Here is a 20,597-nt window from a genome sequence, read left to right as displayed (position 1 = left end):
GAATTTTAAGGGCTCATTTTTTCTTGTTAGACACAACATTAATGAGAACAGACAATCAAGCCAAGGAAAGTGTAGGGGATGTTGTTTGTAGTAACTGTGATACAGAGAAGGTTTAAATGCACAGATATACCCTATAATGTGGACTGCAGGATGACCGCCACCGTAGCTCAATTGGTAGAGCATCGGACGTGTTATTCGAAGGTTGCAAGTTCAGTCCCTGCTGGCGGCAAGTTATCTTTTTGTCCACTTTAATTTCTAGTCATTTTTTATCACAATTACTACAGATGAAATCCCTTATACTTTCCTTGGCTTGATTGTCTGTTAGTTCTCATTAGCTGTAAGCATAAACATCTGCCAAAGCAGAATGAGTATACTGTACTTGTTTTAATTTGCACTGAAACTTATGATGAAATATATATTTTTCAGTGTGTCAGAGATCATGCCGAGGAGCCACGCATTCTTGATCATGCCTCACTTTTCATAAGCGATAATGGTGGCTTTTTTCTTTCCTGTGTAAGTGTAAAAAACACTGTTCTTGCAAGGTTTATGCGATGCTTTCACTCATATTTCAAACAAAAAAATTCCATGATGGCTCTTTTATACCTGCAGTATTTTAAACTGCTTTTTATGCGGCCCAAAACTTCGATCTAACTGTCGGTCACAAGGTAAATCGCACACTTCAAATACTAAATAGCCAGCAAATAAGTGCGGTGATGACAAAAGTGGAGGTCATAGATAAATAACCACGTACAGTAATTGTGGAGGACCATATGGAGCAGGTGACATTGTGCTCTTCAGCAATGACACATTGCAAAAGACGATGGAAGACTTAAACCGAGAAAGTGCTGAAGTAGGGTAGAAGGTAATTATGCAGATGAAGGTAATGTTCGACGGCCAATTACTAATCGGGGGGCTTTCGCACGGGAAGGGACTTCACCAAAATATAAGGATGGGCTGGAGCACTTACAGCAGGCATTCCCAAATCACGACAGGCAAGTCACCACTGTCCCTAAAGTGAATTGTACAATCACTGCATTCTGCCAGTACTAAGATACGGGGCAGAAACTTGGAGGAGAGAGAGAGAGAAAAAAAAAGAAAAACTTGAGAAAATGTCAACCACCACACAGCGTGTGGTGGAACAGAAAATGATAGGTGCAACAGTATACGATAGGAAGACAGCAGACTGGATCAGAGAGCAAATGGGTAGTCAATATCCTAAAAAAATGGACCTGGGCCGGCCACGTAATGCACAGGACAGATAACCAGTGGCCAGGTAGAGTGACAGGATGGGTACCAAGGAATGGAAAATGCAGCCAAGGATGGCAGAGGGTTAGGTGGGTTGATGTAATTACTAGGGGTGTGCGAATATTCGAAATTTCGAATATTTTTCGAATAGTGTTTGCTATTCGATTCGATTTGCACTGGAATTTTACTATTCGAACTTCCCAAAAACAAATACAATCACGTCCGATTAAAAGTGAGCCCTTTAGATTTTAATATGCTTCACCTCATTACACTCTCGTTATGCGGCAAAGCTGCCTTTCAAGCTCCGTTGCGGTCGAACATTGCCAAGAGACAGTCAACGTCCGATTGAAGTGGTCCCTAGATTTTGAATATTCTTCACCTCATCACACACCGGTATTGTGGCAAGGCTGTTTTTCAAGCTCCGTTACGATCGAACTTTGCCAAGACACAGTCAGTCAACGTCCGATTAGAAGTGGTCCCTAGATTTTCAATATGCTTCACCTCAATACACTCTCGTACTGCGGCAAAGCTTTCTTTCAAGCTCCGTTAGGTCGCAAATGTGTGAAGTCAAGAAAATGCTGGTTCCAACATGGGGATGAAAGATCTGGCAAAGTTGGAGGCTCCATTAATGCTGTTTTGGGCCTGAAATTTGGGCAGGAAGTCCAAAAAATCGGACGCCGAAGCTTTTTAGCATCCAAAATTTCAGATGTTCTTATATATCGACGTCTACGAGGCAGATCTGGAACTCCGGACTTGAAGGGAGCACGCCCTTGTCCGCCACATCAGTTGGGCTTCCACAGGAGTTGAACGAGGAGGAGAGGCTGAGGAAATGGCACCTTTGCCTATCACGTGTAAAGTGTTGTCGGCAACACTTTGATTGCACCAAATCATGTACATAAATAGAATTCGGCCTTTACATTGCCTCATCCTTGATAAGACAACTATGAAACACCACCCCATCAGTCCTTCACCAGCCTAGCGAAAAGAAACACTTTCATGTTGCTATGTCATAAGAATATGCTTAGGGAATCCTCTCTAACTTTTTTTCTGCAATTTCGCTTCGAAGCATTCGAAAAATATTCGAGAAATATTCGAAAAATATTCGATTCGCACTCACACCTTAATATTCAAATTCGCTTCACACCCAAAATCTTGCTATTCGCACAGCTCTAGTAATTACTCTTAGAGCCATAAAATGGAATCGGCTTGCACAAGACAGGGTACAATGGAGATCATTGGGAGAGGCCTTCGTCCTGCAGTGTACATAAAATAGGGTGATGGTGATGATTTAGAGAGCTATTTCCGAACATGAAAGCCAACATTGATAGAAACAGTAACTCCTGGTCACATGTTTTCATTTTTGTTATTCGATTCACACAGACTAAGTGCAAGATGTTTCTTTTAGACAATATGAGATTTTTTAGTATAGTTTGTGAGATAGAATTCCAGTAATAGTCCTTGAGCTAGAACAGCTCAAATGACGAGCATTAATTAAAAGAATTAAGGTAGGGCATAACTAATTAAGAAGTTGTCTCTTTAATGCACTAATTTATGGTAAATATTATTATGGTAAATATTACAATTTATTAATTGTAGTGACTCTGCAAGGCATATCCACTTGGAATTAATTCTGAAAGTGGTGCTGATTCCAAGATATGTGCCATCAGACTTGCAGAAAAAATGCACTGTTGTTTCACCTTTATTTTTAAACAAGACACTTTAGTGCACTGAAACACATTAGTAACTGGAATGACTATGTATGTGAAATTATTAAGTTACAGGAATTTTTAATTAGCCGCCTGTATTTTGCTTCTTCATGCAGGTAATATCCATCACTTTGGGCAATAAATCACAAGGACAAACAATTGTACCATCTGTCACAAGTGATTTGAAAAATGTTCTACATGGCATAAAAAAAAGTCACAGTTTCGCCACAAGGGCGAAGCAATGAATGCGTGATGGACGTGCTGCTACGCTGCAAAAGTCATGCCCCCCCCCCCCCCCCCCGCAGCAACTACCGCGCGAGCAGACAGCGGAAGGGCAAGGTCTCCCTGCGCAAATATTAGAAGAAGCGAGCGAGCTGGCCGACGACGTTTAAATGCGCCCGTTGCACTCCTCGCGCCATCTCGCTGATCATGAAGAAACGCTTATTAGCGCCTGCCGTCTCCGAGTCCTGCCAGCAGTAAAGGGTGTGTAATAACGCTCGCTGTTAGCTACCTGAAGCATACCTGCCAAGTCTCCCGGATTTTGAACGTTTCTCCCGGTTGTACGGGTCATAGCAAAATCTCCCGGAAGTCCAGTTTTGCCCCGCGCGTCCAGTGCATTGCGCGCCCCGTGCGTCACGGTGACGCGAGGTGGGACGTTTCGCGTACAGATGCGCTACACGCAATTTAAAAATTGATCCTAAATGTGTTATAGGTTATATCAGCCGTTAATATTTCGTACATGATGCGTTTGTTTACACACAAATCTATCCCACAAGTTATCTTGCCTTCAAAATTTTGTGTCACTACTGCTTCAAGTGGAGAGCCCAGCACTTAAAAGGGTAGCCGTTACCGATGTCTGTCGAGATAGCGTGTTCGCCGGCGCTCGCGACCGTCCCCGTCTCCACGGCGCCCCTTATGGTCCCTTGCCCGACGAAATAACTGGTAAGCAAGTGACGACAGGCCTCGCACGCGGAGCGATGTTATCGCATGTGCCTTTCGCGCGACAGTGACGGCCGGGTCGTTTCATCTCTGCTTCAACTGCGTTAGTCCCTAGCGCTAGCGCGCTTTGACTCGCACGTGAAACAGACGATGCGTAAGCGATGTTATCGGTTTGGACTCTGTACAGACCAGCGGCGACCGCAAAATCCCGAGTGTCCATGTAATGCTATCGCAGTACCCCCCCCCCCTCCGTTGAGTAGATCTCCCGGATTCCGTTTCTCCAAACTTGTCAGGTATGCTGAAGGATCTGCGCTTTGTGGCGTAGTGGTTAGCGCCACGCGCTGCGGAGAAAGAGGTCGCTGGTTCGATTCCACGCTTCGGAAGCATTTTTCTGAATTTTTTTCTTTGGGACTTTTTTTAATATATAGATATATATATATATATATATATATATATATATATATATATATATATATTATATATATATATATATATATATATATACATACATATATATATACATATACATATACGGTGCATGACGGCGGCGGCAAAAACCAGCCGAAACTGTCCATATAATTGCTATCGCAATAAAAGATAATATCTGGGGTTTAACGTCCCAAAACCACGATATGATTATGAGAGACGCTGTAGTGGAGGGCTCTGGAAATTTCGACCACCTGGGTTTCTTTAACGTGCACCTAAATCTAAGTACACGGGCCTCATACATTTTCACCTCCATCGAAAATGCAGCCGCCACGGCCAGGATTCGATCCCGCGACCTTCGGGTCAGCAGTCGAGCGCCATAACCACTGGACCGCCGTTGTGGGGCATGGCATAAAAAGAAACACCCTATATAAGTGGTGGCGATAGTACATACTACATTATAAGCCAATTCACCAAGTGTGTACTCTCTAACAGCTCAAGCTCAGGTGTGAAAAGGGACTGCAGTCTTATGTCCCCTACCACAAGAGAGGGAGAACAGAGTCTTGCACCATAGCAAGTGATTGTTCAGATTCCTGAAAGCTCTCGCATGATAGAACAGGCATCTCAAAAAGCTATATTAGACAATTGCAGGGTGCGAAAATGTGCCCTGCAACTTTGTTGTGCGAGCATGCTCTGTCTGAGTCGGAAGGGAAAGTCCGGCCACCACTCAAAATGTGCAAAAGAGACAAAGAAGGCTATCTGCTCTCTAAATATAAACACAGACGCATACAAATTCCATCACACTAACCTTCACTGGTCTGGTCATGCGCTTGTCCCACAGACGCACTACACCATAACGACTGGTACCACTCAGCACTGTCACATTGTGGTCTGTGGCCACACAGTAGACTGCAGAGTCATGGGGGTCCTCCCAAGCTCGAACGCTGCAGCATAACAGTTGAACAAACTGAATGAAGTGCAATTGAACAAACAATATTAAATATTAGGTCAAATGATTGGAACTTAAAGGGGCCATGCAACACTTTTCCAAGTAATTATCGAATGGCTTCATTCAACGCGTTTATTGCCTAACAAATCGACTGCCGCAAAACTTTTTAGAATCCGTCAAGTATAGAGGGAGTTAAGGGGACTTGTTGCACACTTTAAGCGCTTTCTCCTTTCGTACCAGCGAGCGCACTGAAAGCTACTAAGGGGGCTGACCAGGAGGCAGGAAGGTACGTCCATTCGTCAGCGCGTGTCATGACCTTGAGCACCTTCGTTTTTTTTTTTTCTTTGAACGCGCGGCTTACATTCAGTGTGATCACAAGCGAGTGTGCAGGCACGTTGCGCCATCTTGTGGCGGCCGCAGTTAATAGTATACGGCTCATGATGCTCAGATCAGCCAATGGCCGTGGACTTTGGGTTTATGGCGCGATCATTTGGGTTTATGGCATCATTTGTCATGAGAAGAGGGAGCGATTTCTAGCTGACTGAGAATTAATTGTAAATTCCAGGCTGCGTGCTGCGCTATAAAGTTTGGCTCACATGTCCTCAGGAGCCTCAACTACCGATCGGCAGCGTTTTCTGAACATGCTGAAAAAAAGTTGCAGGGCCCCTTTAAAAGAACACTTTACATAACAAACAATCTCTTTATGCATGTTCTAATGACAAGCACTTGTGTCATTTCACAGTGATAGCCTAATAGTACACATGTATCCATGACTAAGCATGCAGATATAAATGCCTAAAAAACACATTTAAAGGGACACTAAAGGCAAATAATTTATGTCGGAGAGTGAAAGCTCAATGTATGACAACTTCTAAAACGGCAATATTATCAACAGCAGTGCCCTACTTACAGAGAAATTAAGCTAAATGTATCACATGATGAGCGCCACGAGTGGGACATTTTCGAAGTGATCCCGATGACTTATGAGAGTCTGCCTACAATAAATCACTAGTAATCAAACTAGCAGCAATAAAAAAAGAACCTTCCATGTATCAAAAGACGTAATAAAATGCTGTTTGTTCGTTTCCGTTTGATTAATGGAAAAAAGAACCTCTGTGGCGTTGCCATGGGGAACGGCGCGCGTGGTTCAAAGGTTCCGTTTTCGCCAAACTGCGCTTCGCCCGGCGCCCTGCTTCGCTCACGCGGTCGCGTCTCAGTGGTAGTTTCGGGATCGCGTACTGCCACGTGTGTTTTGCGCGCTTGTGAAAGTCGCTCCGACAGAAAGTTTGACAAAATGCCGCATGCACGTGATACTGCCGGATGCCCGAATGGTGCACAACGCCAGTGCTGCAGCAAGGAAACCGATATGTCTTTTCACTGGGTGCCGTGGAATGAACCCTTACGCTCGAAGTGGCTTAGTGTCATGCCACTGCGCCAGTGTGCTAAACAGTCAAAAACACACATCCATTGCGGCGACTGCGGCAAGCTTCAATGGCTTCGATGGCCATTGTTGCTGCTGTGGGTCCCTCTACTTTCGCTCTGCTGCTACTAGTGTCGGCGGCCGCGCAGTAAAGGCGGGCAATGTTGGGCACGGCAGCAGTGACGTACGAATGTCTGATTTCAGGCGTCCTCGCCCTTGATCTGAAGGGGGCTTTCGACAATGTTAAACACGATAGCATCCTGGCCAACTTGAGTTCCACCGACTGCGGGGCTAGGACCTTTGCATATATAAGAGATTTCCTTTCTAAACGCCAGCCCTTCTTCGGATCGAGGACGAGGAATATGGCCCGTACATTATGGGAACACGGGGTACCCCTCAGGGAGCTGTGTTATCACCGCTCCTGTTCAACATTGCTATGATGCGCCTCCCAAACAAATTGGCCCAGGTGGAAGGCATTCAACACGCAGTATATGCCGATGACATTACAATATGGACCACCGAAGAGAGCATTGGGGAAATGCAGGAACGCCTTCAGCGGGCCGCATCCATAGTCGAGGCGTATGCCAACGATTGTGGACTCCAATGTGCTCCAACCAAATCAGAGCTTCTGCATGTTAGAGCGAAGCCAACAGATAAATCAGCCATACACATCTCTCTGTCTGGGGTTCCCATCAGAGAGGTGGAGGAGCTTCGGATTCTCGGCCTGTTCATTCACCACAGACTCAGACCGGACTCCACAATTGCGAAACTCCGGATAGTAGGCGAACAGGTAGGGCGCATGATCCACCGCGTTTCCAACAAGCGGGGCGGTCTGCGGGGCAGGGACGCGCTTCGGCTCGCCCATGCCTTCGTGACTAGCCGGATACTCTACGCCGTCCCATACCTTCGCACTAACAAGCACGAAGACGACAGAATAGATGCTATCATCCGCAAGGCGACTAAGCGAGCTCTGGATCTCCCTGTGGCCACCTCCAACGCCAAGCTCAGAGCTTTAGGCGTGCTCAACTCCTACCAGGAGTTGCGGGAGGCCCACCTTGTGAATCAATACACGCGGCTCGTGCAGACGGCTCCCGGGCGCCGCCTGCTAAACCGATTACAGATCCAACACGTTTGCCCTGCAGAGGAGGCGGAGCGTATTCCAGAACTGTGGCGCCATATGCTCTCGGTCTCTCCGCTCCCCAGTAACATGGATACGCACACGCACGAAAGCAGACGACAAGCGCGGGCTCGGACGCTTGAAAGACAACACGGCTCTCGACCTGGTGTATTTTACGTGGACATAGCAGGGCCTTCGCCCAAGGGATTTTACACGGCCTCTGTAATTCACCAGGAAAAACACGTCAATGGGCTCTCCTTCCGAGCACAAAATTCAGAGCGAGCTGAGGAAGTAGCGATAGCGCTTGCTGCCGCGGATCCCAGTTCGAAAGTCATCAACACGGACTCCCGTAAAGCATGTGCTCACTACTTGGCAGGGGAGATATCCCCCTTAGCCGGCCAAATTCTAAAACGGGCTGCCATTGATCCGACCCCAAAACGCATTATATGGGCTCCTGGCCATCAGGGCTTACGAGGTAATGAGGCCGCTGACGCGGCCGCCCGAGCGCTTACCCACCGGGCTCCTCACCCTGGCTCTTATGACTCGGAGGCCAATACACCGCTTCTGCGGTTCAAAGAAATTCTCTCATATTATCGCGACACTCACCGCCTTTTCCCGGCTCCTGCAAAGGGGCTGAGTAAGGCGGATGAGCGAACTCTAAGGCGCCTGCAGACAGGTACTCTACTCTGCCCTGCAATATTAAAGCACTACGATCCAAACACGGATGGGCGGTGCCCACACTGTGGGGAGACCTGTGATATCTTCCACATGGTGTGGGCATGTACTAAAAATCCCGACCTGCCCCCTTCCCCTACCCCTTCATGAGAGGCATGGGAGACTGCCCTCCTCAACTGCTCCTCACTGGAGTCGCAACGGGCTCTGGTGCGACGGGCGCGAGACGGGGCCTCGTCATGCGGTGTCCCGGACTAGGGACGCCGACCATGTACCGGGGTCATGCTTTCGCCCCCAAACTCTCTTTTTTTTTTATAATAAATGTTTTTTCATCACCATCATCAGGCGTGTGACCTGAAGTGTGCTAACGAGATGCGGACCACTAAAACGTGATTTTATTGCAAAATAAGCACTTCTTTGGCATAAAAATAGCACTACGAGGTTTCTGGACCGCTATTTCAACAATCAACGTTGACTTAATATTCGCCTTTAGTGTCCCTTTAAAGGTATTAGACTAGAGTAACCAGATATAAAATACCAAGTATTTTTGTATTTTGCCGATTCCGGACCTCACACCCGTTTACTGGAAGTAAACTGCACTGTCGAACACATAGCACCAAAGGCCGTGGCTGAAAACTAATTTGGCAACAACTGCAAGTCATTTGCACAGAGTGGCTGTGGCACCGCAGCTATCACAAAGTGATGGTTGTGATGGTACACATGGAGTACAAAAGGAATTTCACTGCCAAAATTCAGAAAGGCAGGAATGACACAAGTAGGTCAAGTGACTGCAGTACACATAGCAAACGCTATTTCAGGAAATTCAGTATCCCAGCCCTTGATACTAGCCGCATTAATCGATAAGAAGCCTCATTATTTACATGCTCAGTAATCAATGCTTTTCAAACCAAACTCAGTTTCAAAGCTCCTATGCTACTCTGTAAAGCTGGGAGGCACAAGTGGTTGTTGTGAGAAGTAGCAGTGCTTCGGCCATGTCTTGTTTCTAGCTTTTATGTTGTCTGCTGTTGCGATGATGTACATTGTGTTCAGAGCCTGTGTTGGTAGATGGGAGGCCCATAGCATGGGACTAACTTCCGAATTCCCTATTGAAATACATGTAACATGCATAACTGCATTCATTAGGCAACTGCTCAAGCGATTTAAATTAAATTTTCTGCACAAGTCAGCAACCACGCTTACATCTGCACTGAATGCATATCGCATGCTTCACCTTGGTTGAGTTGTGAAACATCAAGCCAGATTGTAATGTGAAAAGCAAGTCGCATGGCCGTTCACACTGTTTTACTTGGCACTGCCGCATCGTCTGGCCCATAAACGTGACCATTATAAATTGCTGCACATGGACAGTGAAGTAAAGGGTTGGTGGTGCTGCACTCTGCTCCCATGTTCTTGGCATTCGCTAGGCTGATCAGTGTTTTATCGGCATTTTGCAAGGTGGTTGGAAATTTCAGATTTTGTACGACACTGACAGCCAGACTAAAGCATTAAGAAAATGCTTATTTTATTGTTCAGAAGTGCCCCTGAATATTAAGTAATGATGAAATCAAGTACGCCAGTTCCAGATTGTATTAATTCAAAAGATCAATGACAAAGGTATGCTATTTCATCTATCACAAATACATATCAGATTATAAAAAATAAAAAAAACTATGATTAACACTCACTGTGCAGTCCTTTAATATGTAGCTCATTATGGCTAAGTTATTGAGAAAGCCCCAGACAGCACAAATTCAAATGAAAACTTGCCATTTGGTAGCACATCGCAAGTCCCACAGTCGTATGAATGTGTCATATCCACAGGACAGCAGCTCTATTGGAGACTCTGGATACACATGCAGCACACCAGCACCGTTGCGGTGGCTTGTCCCCAATGCAGTGATATGGCGCCCTCTGTAAAACAAACACAAGCTGAGCTCAGGAATAGCACATAAACAATCATGGCAATGTTATGGGTTATGGTCCTTAAATCAAAGTTTGGCCAGATATTTTCAAAGATGTGAGATATCAAGATTGCATGGCACATAGCCTTGGATGCCAGGAGAAATGAGCTGTAACATCAACAGCTTACAAAGGATTGATAAGGTAATACAAAAAGATAAAGAGCATGTGTGCAACAGGACGATCTTCCCTTGCTCGACTTGCCAGTAAATATGCCACCCAAGTGTCGCCTTCAATCAGAGTTGATGAAAGTTAACAGTCAGCATGTTATTCAGGGCACAGTATCATAATGGCAACCAAGAAGCTTGCATGCGGTCCAGCACACAATGCCATTATGAGTTGAATCTGCTGAGCATTGCCGCTCCAAGCAAAGCCCCACATCGCACTGCGTGTTATTATGGTCATGACACTAGCTATTTCCATTAAAGCCAGCTCCTGCACAATTCTTTTCTTTTTAGCCACAACCGCACATGACTTGATGTATCGTTACACTTTGGTTAGTCGGAAAGGCAAAAAAAAAGCAGCATCAGTGAAAAGCGAGGTCACTGTAAACTTTAACTTGCCAAAATCACCGACAGAACATTGCATATATCAGATCAGAAGCACACAATATCCAGCTATACCTCATTAACCCAGATATCATGTGGATATTACAATATATGCATTATACAGATATCTATAAATAAGATTCTTATTGTGTTTAAGAACCTCACTATGAAATCTTACTGTGCAAGAAAACAGTTATTACCTGATCTAGCACCATAAACTAAGTAGCAAACAATTTCTCTTAGCCCTGCCATATTATCAACTTGATGGCCAGTGACAACTATTTAAAAAGTCCTCTTGCATTAATAGCCTCTGTAGCACGTGTTTTCTAAAAAAGCCTTTCTATGGCAATATCTCTACTTCATATTACCAAAACCCCTACTAATGCTTGCTCCCAAATGCACATAACATGTTTGTCTGGCGGGCTGACAAAACTTTTAACGGGAGCAGCTTCACCATCACCATCGTTTATAACTTTTTAAAGGGCATCTTGCCAGGCCCCATTTCATGTTTTCTATATGCATTGGTAGCTGTAAGGCGTCGTCTAGGGAGTGTTTTAATGAAGCAATTTTACAAATCATTTCATTATTTAAGGAGTTAAAAGACAAATTAACTGTTCTGTTGCCATGCCACCTAGGAGGTGGTAAGCTTCACTGCCCTCTTCCTTCTTATACCCCGGTCACACTGGCAAATTTAGTGTCATTTTGAGCGAGTGCACTTATGCCCCCAGAATTTCACTTTGGCGGCGCGCTGCTACACGAGAGAGGGAAGTGTACTTGGGAAATGATGGTAATGGCGATGGGTACTTAAGTAGCACAACAGGTATTTGTTATTTCAGGCAATGTTTCTTAATTAATACTGTGTTACAGCTATAACCAGCCCTTAAAATAAACTTTACGTAGAAACGCGGCGGCTGTGGCCATTGCACGGCGCGTGCTGGGCATGCCCCTGGCGGTCGTGGCTGTAAACTGCCTGACAGCGAGAATAGCAGAGTAGTTTTTTGTAGTAAAGTATGTTTTAATGCATAAGAATGTTGCTAATAACGAAAATGATAGTTTAAAAAATGCTATGAACTCGGCTTCGGATAGTACCTTATTTATTCTCGAGCGACTGCTACCGAGGCTGGACACTCCGTCGCAGCTCAGTGAACGCACTCGCCGGCAAGTGCAATTTGCAGCAAGTGTCACTAAGCGTTCCCGTATGGCAGCGTGCGAATGACACTAGCGGCGAAGTGCACTCCCTCAAAGTGCACTTAAGTTGCCCCGTGTGAAGGGTATTACTTGACCGACATCCTCAGGTGGCAGTGTTTTTTCCCTGCTTTCTTGCATGTGCCAAAGTAGGAGTGTCACATTTATGTGAAAGGAACTGACAACTGCCAGAACATGTGATTAGGTCCTAGTGGAAATGGAAAGACGGTGAATTATAGCGACAGCATTGAGCATTTTTTAAGTAATTTGAAAGATTTGGATTCTTAAATTATGTTTGAAAGCCACAAAAACCGGCATTCTTTTATAATCTGACTGACACTTTGATTCTTAAATTATGTTCGAAAGTCACAAAAATCGGCACATTGCGGGACCTGGTGGACAGGCCTTGGTATTGTACGAAAAAAGTAATTTGGACTGCTTTATGTCGTCTGTTCTTTATGGTGTATTCAGATGTAGGACCGAATCCGGATTTGGAAGGGCGGACGGCGCGTCACATGACCTCACATCAACGATTCTCCTCATCCGCGCGGCTCGTGGACGGATAATCCCAACCTATTTTTCACATCGGGATTCTGGTGGCGGAACGCTGTAGCTTTAGCGGGCAAACCAGCAGTGTCTGGCAACCGGTACACTTTTCTTCTGCTCGAGCCACACGGCTGTCCTCGTAGTCGATTTCAGCTCTGCTGGCAGTTGGTTCAGTTTATTTCTGGGGCCGTATTCTAGATGATCGCCTCTGAGATATCTAGCACTTTCAATGCAGGCTGATTGGTGGTTTGGAGAATAGCGGATAAGTTGCCCCTTTAATCATTGCACACGCGAGATTCTATGGTAGGCAATGTGGCGCTGTCGCCGAAAGAAGTTGTCTCAAAGCACGGTCCGTGTTTGAACACTGATTTTAAGATCAAGATGCGACCCATGAGATGGAAACATAATGTGCAGAAGTGCAATGTGTACTGTCGGTACCTGTTATCAGCGAAAGAAAAAAAAAAGCTACCGATATCGGCACATCACTGTATCCTTCCTTCGTATGCGGGGCCCCATGCGCGACAACAGCAAGGTCAGTCTTCAGCAGCTCTCGGTACAGCAGATTTCTCTTCCCATCCAGCCATTTCACCAGCAACCCAGTTTTCACCGAAACAAATTACCGTCTTTGACAATGTGCGACGCTCAACAAAGCTCGGTGAGCTTCGCGTTCTGTCGGCCTCCATGTTGTCGTATATTCTTAAAACAGTCTGCTGGCAGCAAGCGCAAGTGAGCGCAGAGGCTGCGGTCGAGACTAATCCGGCTTACTGATGATGTTGTCTGCTAGGACCCCGTCTGTCGTGTGGATGCGCCTGCAGGCGGATCATCGGTAGATTAGCCGTCCGCATCCACGACAAATCCGGATTCGGTCTGTCGTGTGAATGCATAATTAGGAGCACTATAATTTGTGGTTAAAATTAGAGTGTGTTTATTATTGCGATAGCAATTATATGGACAATCTCGGCTGATTTTTGCCGTCGCCGGCCGCCGTCATTCACCGTATATGTATATGTGTATATATGTGTTCTGGCCCCTCCCATGTCACGGTCCAACGAATCACGATGGTGTGTCTACATCTATGTATTGAAAAAATCTGTACTTAAACCCGTACGCCATGATGTACGAATGCATTCTTTGATAAAGGCCGGTCCCCGGCCGAAAGCTCAGAATAAATGTTATGTTTTTCACTGTGACTAGTTTTCTTTCATATAATTAAACCAATAGCCAGGAATATTCTTTCGAAACCCTATATATATATATATATATAAAGCCACAAAGAAAAATAATTCAGAAAAACTTTCCGACGCGCGGAATCGAACGGGCGACCTCTCGCTTTCCAGCAGACGGTTACGCCACCAGCAGTACCGTCTTTCAGCCTGCTAACGGCGAGCTATTTATATACACCATTTCCTTCAGCATGCTTTCTTATTCGCCACATAGATGGCGCGATGTGCGCGCGTTGCGCGCTTTAAAGATCATCGCCCCGCTCCTGCGAATGCCGTTGGTCTTCGCCCTACAGGGTGTGGCCGCCTTCGTGCGCTTACCTCGAGGAAAGAAGGGGGCGGCCGGGGAGGGGGGGGGGGGGTGGAGCGGGCGGTTGTATGTCTTGTGCTTTCCCCGCGATGTCCGCGCTGAAGCCACAGAGCGTACGAAGGTCACTTCGCAGCGGCCGCGTTTGCGAAAGGAGCGTGCTGTTCACACAGAAATAAGTAACAACTGTGACAGTTCGCGCTCGTCCTGTGTGTACCTGTTCGTTCGTTTCGTGCGTCCTGCTTTATGTTTGAGCAGTGCGCTTGAAGTGTCGAGCTGTGACGCATGATAGTTCGCGCTCGTCCTGTGTGCGTTCTTTTCGTGCGTCCTTTGGGCTCGAGTGACGCGCTGGCAATTTCGAGCTGCTTTCGGTTCTTCGCGTTACATTCCAATTTATTGCTATTGCATTCATTGCTTCGCCGCTGCGGCGAAACTGTGACTTTTTTGTTAGTCATCCCCACTACGCTTATTACGAGGCAAAAGGCGTTGACGCTGAAAACCAGTGTCAAGCCTTGAATTCAAACCCGCATGCATGCCACGTGCTGCAGGGCATGAACACGGGCTGCCACAACGCAGGCTTGATTGGTAGGGCTTCATTTATTTGCCAGTTTATAATCACTGTCGTGCTCACCGACCACTGTATGCAGCATCTGTTGTACATACAACTTCATTAGTGCTCCAAATATAATTCTGATAACAAATGTTTCAAGGCATTTTCCACATTACCATTCCCTGATTACACACTCTGACACTTTTTCCGCTGCACAAAAGAAAATAGGTACCATAAGAAATTGTTTATCAGTCCCTTCAAGGGCCTAGCCTCCTTCGCCTGTATTTGCCCTCTATTATGCTTACTAAAGCTTCATTTCCAGTGGCAGCATTGACCAAGCCACACTGGATGACTAGTTATGAGCCAAAACCATGATATTCTTATCAAGCACACCATAGCAGGGGATGCCGAATTCAATTTGACCAGCTAGGGTTCCTTCAAACGCACCTAAATCAAAGTAGAAACAGGCATTTTTACATTGAATCTTTATCAAAATGGGGCCACCGTGGCCAAAAATCAAACCCGCACCCTTGTACTCAGCCGTGCTACACCGTAGCTGCTAAACTACCAAGGTATGTATTCCTCTGCATGATCTATGCGCCGCACATGCTCGTTTTTTAGACCCAAACTTGAAAACCTTTAACAAACTTTAACTTCAGGTATTTAGTACTACATACACAATTGTTCAAGTATTCTTTATATCTTCTGCCCAAAGTATATACAGTCGAAACCCGCGATAATGAAATCCTGAGGGAACGAAATTCTCACCGCAACGAAATATTTTCGGAGCACGCCCACAGGAGTCAATGCATTTCGTAACTCGCAACTACGAAAGATATTCATACCGCAGTCCCTCATTAACGAAATTTTTGAAACACGAGTGCGCAAATAATCTACTCTCGCAACATTAACTACATTCGAAAACTGCTGAAACTCATTCATGCTACACTTAAATTGTGCAAAACTATCGCTGCAGCGCACTTGAGAAGCAGCCGCCATCATTGTTTACCAAAAAAAGTTACAGTTTCGCCGCAACGGCGAAGCAATGAATGCGATAGCAACAAATTGGAATGTAACGCGAAGCACGGAAACCAGCTCGAAATTTCCAGCGCGTCGCTCAAGCGCAAAGGACGCAAGAAAAGAACACACACAGGACGAGCGCGAAATAACTGTCACAATTGTTACTTATTTCTATTTGAACAGCGCGCTCCTTTCGCAAAGGCGGCCGCTGCAGCGAGCGAAGCGACCTTCGTACGCTCTGTGACTTCAGCGCGGACATCGCGGGGAAAGCACATGACAGACAACCCTCCGTTCCACCCCCCCCCACCCCGCCCGCCCCCTTCTTTCCTCATATAAGCGCACTAATGCGACCACGCCCTGCAGGACGAAGAGAAATGGCGTTCACAGGAGTGGGGCGAGCTGGTCGACGCCTTTAAATGCGCCCGTTGCGCTCCTAGCGCCATCTTGCTGGTAATGAAGAAACGCTTATAAGCGCCTGCCGTGTCTGAGTACTGCGGTAAAGGGTGTGTATATAGCGCTCGCCGTTAGCCACCTGCACGATATGCGCTTTGTGGCATAGTGGTTAGAGCCACACGCAGCGGATCGAGAAGTCGCTGGTTGGATTCCGCGCTTCGGAAGCTTTTTTCGGAATTATTTTTCTTTGGGACTTTCATATATATATACGTACTTATACATATAGGCAGCATGACGGCGGCAACGGCGACGGCAAAAACCAGCCGAGACTGTCCATATACAGTGGACTCTCAGTAAACGGAAATCTGTTAAACGGAATTGCTGCTTAAATGGAACAACTGCCTTTAGTATTATTGGTTTCATACCTGAATGTTTCAACCCAGTTCATCTCTCAGTAAACGAAACTCTTGTTAAATGGAACATATTTTCCTGGTCCCTTCAAGTTCCGTTTAATGAGAGTCTACTGTAATTGCTATCGCAATAAAACACAAAGCTGGCGACAATGATGATAATGATGGCTTTCCAAAACACCTGCTCGTTATCGCGGACTACGTAGCCAAATCCACATTCCTCATGGAGTTTCGTTCGTTGGCTTGGCTCTGTGCTTGGCTTTGTCAGCTTTGCGCGCACATGGTCGCCTGTAGGGAGCCATTTGTGGAGCGTTTGCTTGGTCGCTTGGTGCAATGTGAACTGTGTGTTGCGATTGCTTCGTCAGATTTCACTGCCTGCGAAGATGGCACCTCCAGCGAAAAAGCGGAAGTTCATCACGCTGGAAGATAAGCCTGCAATCATCAGTGAGGTGGAAAAGGGCAGGGAAAAAATGGACATCGCCAAAGAATTCGGCGTTGCGTGCAGCTCGCTGTCCACGATTCTGCGCTGATCCACGCTGATCGAGCGGAGCCGGAAGAAGGTTCGCCTGTAGGCACACTTGATGACGGTACTGGTGAAAGCGCAGTGCCGCTGTCACTAACCAGTGCATGGGGCGAACTTTGTGCCATGGCAAACGAGATTCCCGATCGAGAGGCATGAAACTGCTGCATGGTAAGGCCCGCCAAAGCAAATTTACTGACTTTTGGAAATAAAATGTGTTTTTTGCAAATTCCATGTCTTTTCTACCGCATTCTCGCGCCAACGAAATTTCCGCAAGAGCGAAATTTTGTGCTTTCCCCGCCGATTTCGTTATTGCGGTTTCAACTGTATATATATATATATATATATATATATATATAAAAGGAAAGCAAAACTTGCGAAGCCAAGTCAAAGGCCTGAAGTGGTGAGACACCATTGCAGCCAGCGGAACCAGTCAGGAGGACTCTGCTGTTTTCCAGGATCGCCACGGAGCAGACACGATCCCAGATGGGGATGGTGTAGCCCAGAATTGAAGTCTGTCCACTCAATTTCCACACCTGCATATTGGCAGCACCAAGCACAAATCATAATTTTAATAGGCTTGCGTGAATAGTAAATTCTAGGTTTGAAGTGAATTCAAAGCGAATAGTTATTTGGTCGAATAATTTCGAATCGAATTCAAATAGTACATATCACATATTATAAAGAAAAATTAGCATATTTGTCAAGACCCAACTAACCTGCACAATATTCTCTAAAAATTGAAACAAGGCATGTGCAAATGTCATTCTTTTTGGTTCAAGGAAGGTGGAAGCAACTTTGAATAGTAGCAGGATTTGGCTTTTGGTAGAATGCAAGCGATAACCTGTAAAATATGTTACGTTTTAAAATTTATTATACTTAGAGCATATCAACCAGTATAACAAGCTTTTAAACTTAAAAAATGATGAATCGATGTGCGGGTAATATGTTCATTTAACCTTAGAGTGGGGCTTCGCGGCAGTGTGGATTTTCCCTGGAAAGGTGCATTCACGGTACAGCAACCCTCCACTGCGGTGAAACCACCTTTACAGGGGGATTACATGCTGACTATACTCTGGGGCAACTTTCTGTGGCAATGAAAGGAAAGCTACAGAGCCACAATGCACGTATCCTACCGCTAATGAATGCAGTCCCACAATTGCGTCAGTTTTTTCTGCGTGAGATATATAAAATACTCCTTCATTTTATACATGTAGCTTTTTGAGACGGAACGCAACGCACACAAGCGAGATATTTGTATTTCTTTTACTTTATACGTTGTCACTTTGCGTTTTTGGGTGCTTGAAAAAGTCGCGCCTTTTACCCGTACCTTAGACGCTAAGCAGCATTTGTGTCGAAATGCAACACTAGCCATCACTTTCCACGGCGTTACGAGACGCGTGCCAAACTGGACTACTTCGCATAGCAGTAGATGTGCAGACGCTCCGCCCCCGTAGCTTTCCCTTCATTGCCACAGAAAGTTGTCCCCGAGTTTAGAGCTGTGCGAATAGCAAAATTTTGGGTGCGAAGCAAATTAGAATAATAAAGATTGAGTGCGAATCGAATCGAATAATTTTCAAATATTTCTCAAATATTTTTCAAATACTTCGAACAGAAATTACAGAAAAACGTTGCAGAGAATCCTTAAGTATGTTCTTACGAGACAGAAACAATTACAAGTCAGAAACAGTGTCAAAGAACAGATTTATTCCTAAGGGGGGATGTGGCTTTCATATCGCTAAAAATAAAAAAATCGCATTTTCAGTTTCTGTAGCCCTTTATCTGATTCTAAAATATCGTCACTGAAAACTATGTACAAGTGCGGTAAAAATTTGTTGTGGTTGTCAGGGTGGCGAAAATTATTGCAGAAATAAAAAAAAAAAAGAAAACTGCGTTAAAAAAAATTATAGCTCTGCAATGGCGCAACCGGGCGCTGCCATCTTGGGCTCGTCGGAAAGAACATTCCTGCCTTCAAATTTCCTGCTTCAGCTAGTTCCTCCATTCAGAAAAAAAGTGTACAAAAAGCAAATGTTTGAAGTTCGTTCCGAGGCCTTCGATTGGCTGAGCCTGCCAGGTTGCTCCAGCATGCCTCAACTTTGGTCCGATCCTCGCTCCGGGAGAGCGTCGTCTGCCGCTTGCATGTCGCGAGGTCACGGCTGTCTAAAAGCGCGCTACTTAGTGACGCGTTTGCACTCATTCTGTGTTCACAGGTTAATGATCATTTAGAATATAATTACGCTTAAGCTTGGCAGCTGCTAGCGGAAGCTCAAGCATCAGATTATGATAGTGTGCCGCGCTCGTCGCGAACATCGAAGACGTGCGTCTCGGACCGACTGTTCTGCTTATCAGCATTTCGCACCTCGTGACGAAGACCATCGCGGGACGACTCTTCGTACTCACGATCGAGCATGACGTACTTTGAAACATCCGGGACCACGACCACGCACATCGCGACCGAGCTTACTGCTCGGAGTCGTCGCTAGGCCTAACACCACTCATGGCGCCGATGTACGAGACAAATCCGAACTCTGTGGGCAAGAACATTGAGCTAGCGGACAAGCGAAAGCGAAGAAGCCGCAATGTGTTTCGTTGCAAGCATCGAATCGCATCGCCTGCTGGCTCCTCGGAACCGTGGATGGGAAATTTACGCATCGGCAGCGGACCCCCTGGCAAGCTTGTCGTGCATCGACCGCTCGGAGCACCGGTGGAAGCGGCTAGCAGTTTCGTACGTCGGCGTCCAAAAACTCAAGACAAAGCATGCTGCATGCCGATTTATCGTCTTTATGTTTATTTTCTGAAAGTTCGAATACTTCGAATAGTAAAATTTCGGTGCGAATCAAATCGAATAGCAAACACTATTAGAAAAATATTCTAAAGTTCGAATATTTGCACACCCCTAATGCTGACTAATATACATCTATTCGTTCATTTCGAATACTTCGAAATTTCCAATAATTTAAATTCGAATCGAAGTGAATTCGAATACTGTAATATTCGTTCGAATATTCAAAGTGCTCGAATATTCGTACAAGCCTAAATTTTAAGGAAGCTTAAGAGTATGTCGTTGGCTGCATATGTCAGTGGTGGTGTCCAAAATTTAAATGTAATATTAAGCCTTCAATCTTTCCGTAACAAGGCATCGATACTTTTATGCCACATAAACAGTAATCAAAGCAGTGTTCCTCCTCATCATGAATGAAGTTCTCAAACTACTAGGGGTGCCTAAATATTCATAGTCTTGCATACAAATTGAACAGTCATAACTACTTTATTTGTATTTAATTTAAGAATTCATCAATTTAACCTGTTTTTAGTATATGTTTCTTCCTAATACGTAAAGGACAACAACAATTATTGGAGTCCTGAGGAAGACAGAGAACGATGGATGTCAAGACTGCTCCAAATTATTCCTCTGTTGGATAGGCTGTAGCTGGCATGTGGGAGCAGCAGTTCTTTATTGAATGC

General features: G+C 45.4%; 1 protein-coding gene across 1 annotated transcript in view; it reads right to left on the bottom strand.

Moving 5' to 3' along the window:
* The window catches only part of LOC119379228 (F-box/WD repeat-containing protein 4), a gene marked incomplete in the record, with an annotated part of 32,273 nt that overhangs the window by 497 nt on the left and 11,179 nt on the right, over window positions 1-20,597 (bottom strand). Inside the window, 3 exon segments of the mRNA XM_037648459.2 lie at window positions 5,125-5,260; window positions 10,242-10,385; window positions 17,511-17,668. Coding sequence (XP_037504387.1) covers window positions 5,125-5,260; window positions 10,242-10,385; window positions 17,511-17,668 — 438 coding nt within the window.

This window comes from Rhipicephalus sanguineus, chromosome 1, assembly GCF_013339695.2.
Source record: "Rhipicephalus sanguineus isolate Rsan-2018 chromosome 1, BIME_Rsan_1.4, whole genome shotgun sequence".
Classification (NCBI taxonomy): Eukaryota; Metazoa; Arthropoda; class Arachnida; order Ixodida; family Ixodidae; genus Rhipicephalus; species Rhipicephalus sanguineus.
Note: the sequence above shows the minus strand (reverse complement) of the source record. Positions and strands in the feature narration are given on the sequence as shown.